The sequence below is a fragment of the Callospermophilus lateralis genome, chromosome 6 (genome assembly GCF_048772815.1).
Source record: "Callospermophilus lateralis isolate mCalLat2 chromosome 6, mCalLat2.hap1, whole genome shotgun sequence".
In the NCBI taxonomy this organism is placed as follows: domain Eukaryota; kingdom Metazoa; phylum Chordata; class Mammalia; order Rodentia; family Sciuridae; genus Callospermophilus; species Callospermophilus lateralis.
In genome coordinates this window covers 2,579,542-2,591,096 of record NC_135310.1, presented here as the reverse complement: position 1 = coordinate 2,591,096, position 11,555 = coordinate 2,579,542, and the positions used below count along the sequence as shown (strand labels likewise).

Below are 11,555 nucleotides of genomic sequence, written 5' to 3'. Positions count from 1 at the left end.
ACCAGCGCTCACTTTTATTAAGCAAGCCTGTTCCCTGCCACCGGGTGAGGATGGCTGGACTCCTGGATGGAAGATGACATTTCGGGTGCCTTCCTGACATGCAGGCTCCACAGTGAGCTGGCCCCTTTTCCAGGCTGGCGGATGAGGTCTCAGCAGGGGTGGTTCCCAGCCTCTGGAGGCGCCTGGCCACATCTGCCTGGCCCGGGGCGTGGCTGCCCTCTAGTGGTGGGAGCTGCCCTCTGGCCGTCCAGCGCTGGGCTTGTTGAGCCCACGGGCTCCACGGTTCAGAGAACAATCTTGTTGTATGTTTCAATGGGGAAATTTAAAAGTTTATTTAGTAAAGCAGACATATAAAATTAATAGAATCTTATACTGCATTCTCTAAACAATGGTCTAAATTCTTTAGAAAGATTACTAATTTTAAATAACTGACAATACTCATATACTAGGAGATTGCCACGTAGATATACTTACTGTTAATGCTGTTATTTGGTTCTAAGGTATTTGCTTCAGCCACACCATAAGTATATGTGTACGTATGAGGATAAATGATATACAGTGAGATTTAGGAATAGGGAACCTATATATTTTATGATATATATTATGGGATAATTTTAGAGGTTGTGCTAATTAAGAGAAAGTTATTTATATGTAATCTCCACTCAGCAGTTAATGAAGATGAAATTCTAAAATTCAGTAACAATGTAAGGAAATTTCATACCAGCATCTTCACTTCCAGAATCAGGTGCATCTGAATCTGTTTTCCTCTGCTGAGGCAGGAGGATTGCGTTGTGGGGATGCCTAGGGCTAGGGGTGGCATATGGGTGAGCGAGTGACCATCCTTCCTGCCGTGTCCCGTGGAGCCGTGGGGGGAGCACAGGGGCTTCCAGCAAAGGCCAGAGGCCAGAGGGCCAGCCTGCCTTTAGGAGAGCTCTTCTCCAGGACTGTCACATCCAGAGCCTCGGCCCAGGGCACCTGCCTGGAGCCACTGTTCACTGGCCCCCATGGCCTGGCTTTTGGCCTCTTCCTTTGTCCTCGGAGAGCATGGCAGAGGTGACGTGGCTGGGAGTCAGGGACTCCAGGCCTCCACGTGGGAACAGCATCGCTCCAGCTTTCTGAGCCCCCTTCCCTCTCTCATTGGTCACCCCATCAGCCACAGCCTCTGATCTTGGGGTGGACAGCTGCCCACCAGACCCTTTTCCTGTGCATGTGCAGACTTTGCCCCACCTTCTGGAAGCACAATGCTCCCCGTGTCCAGCCCTGGCCAAAGACACCCGAGTCCCAGGGAAGCTCCCGGCTGTGGCTCTGGTCTTTGCTTTCCCTGTTGGCGGAAGGCGGGGCTGCAGGGCCACCTTGGGAGCCTGCTGCTGGGAACGCAACTGGCTTAGTCTGCACGCCCACCCCAGCCGTGCCCTGGCGCTCCTGCGTGATCCAGCTCCCAACCCGCCTACACTCCACGAGGCACAGGGCGCCATCACCCAGCGCCTGGCGTCCTCCTCCGGGCCCAGCTGCCCACCCAGCTCTGCCCTCCCCTTCCACTGGCTCCTCCCCCGCCCCTCCCCCCTCACGTGTGACTGCCAACGCCCCCTTCCCTCTCATGTGTGACCGCCAACGCCGGCTGACAGTTCACTGAGGACATGTGAGCACCACTGCCACCTTCCATGACCCATCTGGACCCCTGTGTCTGTGCTTGTCACAGCTGGGGTCCCCGATAGACAGCCACCCCCGCCAGGCCACCTTGCTTGGCTCAGGTGCCATCTGGTCATCTCTCCCTCCTCCGTGCAGGTGTTACACCCTTGCCCCAGTGTCCAGTGTCCAAATGCAGAAAAGCATTGGTCTTGTTTTTCAATAAATAGTAATTGTTTTAAAGTTAAAAGCACAACAAACTCCACCTCTCCCCTCGCGCCTTCTCCCTCTCCAGCCCCTCTTGGCTGGTCTCCTCCAGCAGGGGCTGGTGCTCCTGTCCACTCTGGAACCTGACGCGGCCCTGCCCTGCCATCCCACTCAACTGAGCTTGTGAGGGTCACCGTGTCCTCTGTGGGACTGGAACCAAAGGAGCCAGCTCAGGAACTCCTGCAAGTGGTGGCCTTGCCTGTGGGGAGCCCTGGCCTCCGCTTGGGGGCCCTCCTCTCTCTCCTTGTGACCCCTTTCTGCACAGCTGCTCCAACTCCACGCTGGATTTCTCCTCTCCCTGTGTGCCCTCCCTAAGCCAGCCCCTCGCCCCTGGACTGCAGGACCCCTGGACTGCAGGACCCCCGGCTGAGGACGGCACTCGCCTACCAAGTCTGGGCTTCCTCAGGCTCCCCCAGCCTGGGCAGCGTGGCCTCCGTGGTCCCTCCCCCAAAGGCCCCACCGCAAGCTCTGCCTCCCTTCTTCCTGAAGGTGTGTCTTCCCTGACTGGGGACCGCTGAGCTCTGCTGATGCTCCGCGCCCTGTGGCACCTGTCACACCTGCTTATCCTGCAAGGCTCAGGAAGGCCAGCTCTCAGGGCCCTGCCACTGCACCCAAGTGCGGCCCTGCTCCGCTGTCTTGGCTCCTTGGCTCGGGCTGTGCTCAGGATTCCTCTGATCTCCACATTTGCAGGACCTCAGGTCCTAAAGTGTGCCTCTGTGGTGGGGCCCATCTTCTCAGTGCTGCATGCCCAGCTCCTAGAGACCCACCCAACACACCATCTTGCTTCAGTCTTCTTCCTCCCCCAAACATGCAGTCCCACCGGAGTGGCACCGCAATCCCCTCTGTTCTGGCGATTGGTGATGTAAGTGGTGACTCTGAAGCCAGGGTTTGTTTTAGACACAGAGTGTGGACAGGGCAGAGGCCTTGGGCTGGCATCTGCCTGAGTGCAGTGCTTGGCACACAAGTTGCCTAGGAGCCCCTAGGAGACGCATAGATCCCGCCTTCGGGTCTCAGTTGTGGCTTGCTGCTCCTCACCTGGGGAAGTGCAGGCCCCACCCACATCTCAACACCAAGGCAGAAACATGGCAGCCTCCAGCCGCACCAGGCTCCTCCGCCAATGGTGACGGGGCCACCTGGGCCACCACTGGCCAGCCCTCTCAGGCATTTATTGATAGTGGGTGGGCTGACGGAGGGTTCAACCCCTGCCATCAGTGCCCGGGCCTCCAGCCAGGTTGGATGGTGCAGTGTCCCCCCTCATGAAGGACAGAGGTGCCCAATGTCTGCCTGTCTGCTAATGAACCAGCTGCCAGGTGGTTTAATTGCTGAGTCACCAAGGTTTCCAGGAAATTCTGTCTCTTTCATTTTTATTCTTTTTTCCCTTCTCTTTTCTTTTCCTTTTTTTTTTTTTTTTTTTTTTTTGTGTGTGTGTGTGTGTGCCTGGGATTGAACTCAGGGGCACTCAGCCACTGAGCCACATCCCCAGCCCTATTTTGTATTTTATTTAGAGACAGGTCTCACTGAGTTGCTTAATCCAGCTTTTGCTGAGGTTGGCTTTGATCTCACGGTCCTCCTGCCTCAGCCTCCCCAGCCACTGGGATCACAGGCATGTGCCACTGTGCCTAGCTTGTGCCCTTCCATTTTTAGCATGGCCTCCCACCCCTACTTGGTATTGGCAAAAGAAATAACCACACTTTCCCAAGCAGCCAATTCTTTAAATTGGGAGATTCTGGTGTTTGAAACAAACAAACAAACTAAACCCTAGAAGTTTTGGAATAAAATAAACACTCTAATGGCTTTAAATGGAGGGGGCAGAAGAATCAAATGTCACCATCGTAACAAAAGGACGCAGGACCACGTCGGATTTCAGTCGCAGTGAGGAGGGGGAGGCTGCAGGTCGGGCTTTCCTCCACGGAGGCAGCTTTCCAGCCCCTGAGGTGCGCTAGGGAACCAGAGCCTGCCTGCCCGCCTGAGGAATCCTTTTCCCAGAACAGTGTCCAGGATGTCCCCACCCCATCTCCTGACAGACCTAAGGGGTCTCTCTGCCAGCATTCAGGAGTTTCAAGCACAGTCACCTCATTAGGCAGGTCTTTAACACGCTTTAGCAGGCAACAGCACCCCAGAACCCTGGCACGTTTCGTGCAGGGGCTGCGTGGGCACGGCTGTGGCAAGGGCTGGCTGTGGATTTCCTGTGTTAAAAGTAACCCACTTGAATCAAATGTATGAAATACGATATGTCAAGAGCTTTGTAATGTTTTGAACAACCAATAAAAAAAATAAAAATTAAAATTAAAAAAAAAATTATATGTAAAAAAAAAAAAAGTGTAATATAAATAGCCAGATTTGAAAGCAGCCTGGGCTCTATAGGCCTTGCCTGGGGCTCCGGAGGAAACCTGCTTTCTCTTGGTAAGTTTCATTTTGATAGCAACGTGCCAGCCTGGAATGAGAGCAGCGCACACAGAAGTGGTCCTGCTGCTGAGCAGAGCTGGTCCACACGCTGCGGGGTCACAGCACTCGCAGAGCCTGGGCCCTGTGCCAGGCCAGAGGCCGAAGGTGAGCCCCACGGAGACACAGTGACCAAGGCGAGCCTCGAGGGTCTGCCCGCCCACCCCATCGCTCTCAGGCCACCAAGAAGCAAGACAGCAAGGGGCGGCGGGAGTTGTTACCCTCCTGAGGCGCTGGAGGGGTGCAGCCTCCCCGGGGTCCCTACTGTGCTGTGTCCAGTGGGCTTAACTTGGGAGACAAAGCCCAACATTCACGCTGCCGTCTCCACTAGGACATTAAGACAGAAACCCGACAGGGTCTCATGTTACTTGTTGAATAAAGTAGATCACGTTGCAGTTTTGGGTTAGCATTTCTTGCATTTATAAGTTTTTTCATTTAGAAAATTCTCCCCAAATAATCTCAATTCCCCTTATTTGTAGACGTGTTAGTTCCTCACTCCTTTACGAGGTGGCACAGTGAGTCTGATGACAGAGGGACAGAAACTAGTGCTTCCTAAACACGTCCAAAGCTGGTGCCTCACCAGCCTCGCCCGAGGGGAGGCCCCTGTGCTCGCAATGCTGTCTTTACAGGACCCGCCGGGGCACAGGAGCATCACCGCAGACGTGGACACAGAGCGGCGGTGGTCATCAGGTCTCCCGTACCTGGAGGAGCCCGGACTTCAGCACTAGCACACCTGGCCCCTGCATGCCACGGCTCGCCACCTCCTTTCAGTTCTCAAGAAATCCAGGGCCTTGCTGTGGGTCCTTCTCTGCTTACTAGCAGTTCACTCTTCAGGTCACTCTCGTCTTTCTTCTGGGTGGCCGGGTGGAGCTGGCCTTTGGTGGCCTTTAAGAAGAGCTTTCCGGCAGAATCTTTTCAAAAGTCCTTTCCATGGGGGCAACAAGCAGCGCTCCCAGAGGATCTCAGGCCCCTTGCCCCATCCTGGCTTGCCCTGAGTCTGTCCTTGACAATTTATTCTGACACTTTCCCCTTAAGGCTCTGCAGGAAACCCTTTTGCTGCTCCAGTGTTGTCCCCAGGTTCTTGGTGGCAGCAGCAGGGAGCAGCATGCACATGGTTTCCAGGCACTGAGGGCCACTGGAGGGGGGGGGGGAGGAGAAGCAGAAGTGTCCTGGAGAGGCCACTGGGAGGTGCCCAGGGGCTGGGGAGCCAGCTGGTAGCCATGAAGGGGAGAATTCGCACCATGAAAATGGGCAAAGGCTGTAGGGCAGAACACGGCTGCTTTCTCGAGTGTCTGATACCAGCTCCCAGCTGGACATACGGAAAATCAAGATATAAGTTTGTAAAAACAGGCTAAGGAGAAGGGCAAGGAGAGAGAAGGAGCAGCCGTGGAAGGCTGCTGACCCCAGTTGCTGTGTGACAGGAGGAAGACCTGGGCCCCTGGGAGCTGTGTCTCCAGGGCTCCAGGCATGGGAGCTGTGCCCTTCTGAAGGAGGCGCCAGGAGACTCCCTGCCCCTTCTGCCAGGAGCAGACCCTGCCACCAGCCCACCTGGGGGACAGAGAGCAGCCTCCCAACTCTGCCAGCCAGGGAGCCTGTCGCCCCGGCCTGGAGGAGCGAGCGCTCTGTCCCCAGTGTCTGGGGGCTGCCATCAGCCCAAAGGGACTAGCAGGACAGTCGGAGACTAGAATGTGAGAAATACAGACTGTCCCTGAAGACACAAAGCACAGCTGGTGTCCAGGGAAGGATCTCTGTACTTCACAGCCATCGGGATGCTGCTGTGAATCACCCCCCAACCAGGAGGTAAGACAGGAGCTGGAGCCCCCGCTCCCACCCGGACGCGAGCAGGCAGCCACCCCGGCTCACGGCCCCAGAACCAGCCTGCCACGTGGCCCAGCGTGTCCACCCCCTGTGTGCCTGAAGGAGCTCCAGCCTGCTCCACGGAGACGCGGCTCACCGTTCAGAGCAGCCTCCTTCACAGAGCCAGAGGCACAAGCAGGATGCGACCCTCGAGGGACAAGTGAGTGGACGATACGGCTCTGGTGGGGCATCAGAGAGACTTGGTTTCCAGGGGTAGAAATGTCCCACCTGCTGTGGCCGATGGAGCGTGAAGACATTATGCTGGTGACACAGTCTGGTCACAGATGGACCCTGCAGTGCGTCTCCACCCTCTGAACTGAGGGGGTCACGGCCACAGAAATGGAAAGTGTGGGGGTGCCAGGTGTGGGGCGAGTCAGCGTCAAATGGGGACAGACTTTCAGTTTCACAAGAAGAATGAGTTCTGGATGTGGGCACGGGGAGGCCACCCAGTGCGGTTGGCAACGCCCTGTCCTGAACCCACGCAGAAGAGGCCTTTTGTGTGTTTTTGTGGTACCCGGGATTGAACCCAGGCTCATCCCCAGCCCTTTTTAGTGTTGATTTTGAGACAGGGCCTCTCTAAGCTGCCCAGGCTGGCCTTGAAGCTGCTGTCCTCCTACCTCAGCCTCCCCAGTAGCTGGGATTGCAGGTGTGGGACACCACACCTGGCAGAGAGGCATTTTGAAGGCGACTATTGTTTAGGAGACTATGAACGCTGGGCACATGCTCTGGAGGACTCTGGGCATCACGTCATCTACCTCACAGTCCACAAATAAGCCGAAAGGGAGATGTGGAGTTCACTCATTATCCTGGCCTCGAAATAAATCAAAGTTATTTTAGAAACCAGGCTACCAAATAATAAAGCTTGCTGCCTGGGAATGGGTGAGAGTGTCCACTCACGCACTTCGCCCCTTGGTCTATCAAGTGAATACTGTGTGCTGAGCTCTGAGTGAAACGCTGGATTCAAAGTAAGCTCCTTCACTGGGAGCTTCAAGGGCTGGGGGCCCTCTGGGTGCAGACAGGGCACAGATGGGACAGGGTGCCACAGGCCGAGTTACTGCTCTGGGGGTGCGGGTGCCGGGTGTTGTCCTGAGGCTCCACACAGGGGCAGGTCCCCTGGGACCCAGGAGGCTGCTGGGTCCTCACAGGTGGGCCCTGACATTCTGGCAGAAGTCCTGGGCCTGGAGGGCCTGTGGACATGGCTGAGGAGGAACGGCTGCCTGGTGGGCTTGGAAAGAGAAAGGGAAGATGAGCAGAATCTTGAAAGCGATAGGGTTCTCTCAGTGGGGAAGAGAGACATGGGGCTCACAGTGAGCTCCGGGCTCCCGGCTGGCAGGGTGTGCAGGGTGCCAGACAGGCGGGTGCCGTCTCCTTACCAGGGGAGCCAGTCACACGGGAAGAAACCAAAACCAGCCGCAGTCCTGAGGCCCGTCATCCCTGACTGACCATCTGCACTTTCCCTTTGAGTCATTTCCTTATTTGGAGGTTCTCATTTGTAGAACCAGGGCCTCCTCGGCCCTCTGGGTGCAGACCTGCAGGGGTCCTCCACAGGACGGGGCTGGGGGCTGAGGAAATGTCCTAGAGATGTTCACAAGATGCTAAACAAAAATCCCACTTCACAGATGTGAGAAATGAGGCCAGACAGACAGAATCACTCGGAACTATCCCAGAAGAGTTTACCAGGCAGGGACAAACCTTGGACGCAACTGACCTCCTGGACACCCGGGCCACCGAGCGCCCTGTTTGTATGGTACCATGTGGAGACATCCGGGCAACAGCCACGGCCTGAGGGTTGCCATCCGAGTGGAGAAGTGGTCAGTGAAGATGGACAAGTGCCACTGCTCTGGTGGGTCGGCACTGGGTGAGAGCTGCCTGGGTGGCACCATTAATCCTTATAACAATCTCATGGCAGATTTTATTGTCCACTTTATAGACAGGGACAGAGAGCAGTTAGGTGGTCTGCAGCAGGTCACAGAGCTAAGAAGTGGGGAGCAGGGTGCTACCCAGGGCCCACCTCAGCCACTAACCTAGAGATGTCAGCCCTGCTGCACATAAAGAGACCCAGTGAGGGGACCCAGGCCCTCCCTGCTGGGCCAACTGAGGCAGAATGTTCGGGGTTGGCTGAGGCTTCAGGGTTTCTCAAGCCCCTGGGTCCCTGAGGCTGTGGGGTGTATCAGGAACAAGCCAGGAGCAGAGAAGAGGCTCAGCCATGGCTCTGCCCAGGAGACAGGCCCCCGGGGCAGGAATGCCCAGCCGAGACTTCTCCCATTCAACCCGGTTTGCCAGGCTGAAAATGCGAAGGGGGGCGGGCAACATGGGCAGCCACGGCTCCCGGAGTCTGGAGGGTGCGGCCTGGGGAGGGTGCGTGGGGCTCCCCGCTCTCCCCAGCCTGGGTGCCAGCCCACAGAGCCTTCCGCAGGAGCGGCCTGGTTTCATTCCACCTGTGGCCCCCATCCCAGGGGGACAGGTACCAGAGGACAGTGTTCCTTCCAGGGTCAGCGTCACCTTGCAGAGTCACAGATGGAATGTCCACCAGCAGAAGGGGGTGGGACCTGTGGAGGGACTTGCGGGGGATCCGTCACAGCAGGGAGAGCGTCTGTGTTGGACCTTGGGTTTCTTAGAGTGGCATTTAAAACTGCCCATGTGTTCAGATGGAGGCGCTGCTTAGCAGCGGAGAGGGCAGGGGCACGTCATCCTCATCTGGTCACAGCTCCCTCCACGCTGCTGGCTCAGGAGGACAGTAAACCTGAGAAGGCTGCACAGCACTGCTGAGGGACCACGGCCACCCCTGCCGGGCAGGTGCCCCTGGGCTTCCTTAGCTGGCAGGACACACTCTGAGGCGGAGCCCAGCTGGTGGGCAAACGGCTGGTGCAGGTGGCTTTGCCATTTTCTATTGCTGACACCATCAGTTTTGACCTCAAATGTGGCCCAGCAAGGACGACCTTGGTGGAGAAATCAGTGGACGAAGCAGCTGCAGCCCAGCTGGGCTGACGGCAGAGCTTCGGTGGACTTCTGCCACTCGGGGCAGGCTGCGATTCCTCCTTTGCCTTACCCAGGCCTCTGGGTATGAACAGCGAGTGAGAGAGGGGTAAGAAGGAAAGGAACTGGAGCCACAGGTTTGGGGTATAGTCTACCAGGGGCGAGGTGAAAAGATCCAGCCTCACAAGGCCCCCGGGGCAGGGCTGGGCACCACACCATCCACCCAGCGGTCTGTCCAGCCCCAGCAATAGCCCTGTGTCCTGTGTCCTTCTCCAAGCTGAGCTCAGCATCAGGCTGGAAAGGATCATTTCAAAGGCAACTCGACTCTCCATTGAGTGTTTCTCCCAGGACATGGTAAAGTGCTGTGCCCTTCAGAGCAGGGTCCCCAGATAGATCCAAAAGCATCTGCACATTCAACTGAAAATGTCCTAAAGGCAATTCTGAGAAACTTAGAAGGAAAGTGCTTCTTCGAATACACCGAGGAACCCACTGCCCTGTCTTCGGCACAATGTGTCACCTATGAAGAAGTAAAATTTCACAAGCCCCAAAATACTACATGCTAAACAGACAACTTAGATGCCCAACCTCACCTAAGCGTTCTGACAACTGTTGTCACAGGTCCACGCAGTCACTGAGAAGACAGCATTCCTTGCTTCTGCACACAAAGGCACCGAAAGGGAAGGTGACGACGGGCTGCGAGCTCGTGGGGTTGGAGAATGCCAGCTTTCAGGCTCCCTCCTGCTCTAAGATCCAGAAAATTCCATCTCTTCCAACGCAGGGTGCGGAGCTGCTTGGCTTCTCAGCTGGGCAACTTCTTCTGCATCTTAACTACAAAGGAGGCTCTGGCCCGTGCGTTTTTATTTTTCCACGATATTGTAAAAGAGCAGGTCAGCACCCAGTGAAGGCAGCACATCCGAACACCTGCAGCAGCTGTGCCAGGCTTCCACCCGCTCTGTGCTCGGCAGCCGAGAGTCCCCTTCCTCAGAACTCTAAACTCCCAGGTGCCCGCAGTTTGCACATGACCAGGGGCGGGGGCAGCTGCTGTCAGCAGTAGGAGTCCTTGAGGTCGGAGCTGGGAGGCCCTGCGGCCTGCCTCCTGCCTCTGAGGCTGCTGAACACCTTCCGGTAGGAGCGGGTGAAGGCCGGGTTGGAGAAGTAGACGGCTGGGTTCAGCACACTGTGCAGGTGGGTGAGGCTGCCAGCACCTCAGCCATGTGCACCGTGACCGCAGGACACTGCAGCTTTGTGACCCTCGGAAGATGTGCATGAGGACCTTGGTCAGGACGCTGGGCAGAAAACACAGCCCAAGGAGCAGCAGCACAGCAGTGACCAGCACCTTGGCCTGGCGAAGCCTGGGCTGCTTGTGGGACACGCGGATCCTTCTCTGGAGGGTCCTGATGGCGCTGGCGCTGCAGAATGAGATGAGGCCAAAGGGAAGGAGGATTTGGGGGAAGAAGAGCACCTCCTGCCCTGTGGTGCTGGGGTAGAAGCTGGGCCACTCGGTGGAGTTCTGGGGAGCCTTGGAGACCAGCAGGCTTTGGTGGGTGAGAGCAGCCAGCAGAGCTACACGAGGCCCGAGATGCCCCAGGCCATCCTTGGGGATAGAAGTTGACCTTGAGCCGTGGGTGGAGCACACACAGGTACCGGTTGCAGGCCACGGCGGCCAGGAAGGCCATCCCCACTCCACGGCTGAGGAGCAGCAGGCAGAGCAGGGCCTGACAGGACGTGAGGCTGAGGCCCCAGGCCCTGTGTCTCAGGTAGAAGGCTGCGTGGAAGGGCAGGCAGACGGTCAGCAGCAGGTCTGCCAGCACCAGGCTGAGCAGGTACACGGTGTAAGGCTTCCACACCTCGAGGCGGAAGAAGGTCCACAGGGCAACAGCATTGCCCGGCAGGCCCAGCCCACACTCCAGGGCCAGCAGCATGCCCACCACTGTCTCCAGGAGGTGCTGGGGGCCGAGCAGCTGGGGCGCACCATGGCCCCAGCCCCCCTGTGCCGGGGAACAGCCACAGGAGCAAAGCCCACCGAGAGCTGGCTCCATGCTCTCCCTAAGAGAAAAGAAAGGCTTTTCCTGCCACAGAGCAGGCAAGTTCCGCATTTCCCCAGTGAGAAGACAGCAGAGCCACCGTGGGACCCCGGGAGGGGGCCTGGAGGGAGAACAGAGCTGTGTGCCCAGCCACTGAAGAAGGAACTGGGACACTCACTGTCACGAAGACCCCGAGTCTAAACATGCTCCAACGAGGACCAAGCAAGCTTACCTCTCTGAGTGTGTGTCATGGAGAAGCGCGCTCCTGCTTTCCTCGATGCGTGACCTCGTGGTGACGTTCTGCATAGGGCTGCTTTTCAACACTGGGTCCACTCTGGCTCCCACCTTGCTGTGAGAGACCTA

The 11,555-nt window shown here is 57.1% G+C and overlaps 1 protein-coding gene across 1 annotated transcript; it reads right to left on the bottom strand.

The window, feature by feature from the left end:
* Positions 1–10,212: 10,212 nt before the first annotated feature.
* Positions 10,213–11,143, bottom strand: Gpr31 (G protein-coupled receptor 31). Its single transcript, XM_076859353.2, is given in 5 exon segments — positions 10,213–10,374; positions 10,376–10,734; positions 10,737–10,775; positions 10,778–11,110; positions 11,113–11,143. Coding segments are annotated over 5 exon segments (924 nt in total).
* Between the last annotated feature and the right edge of the window lie 412 nt (positions 11,144–11,555).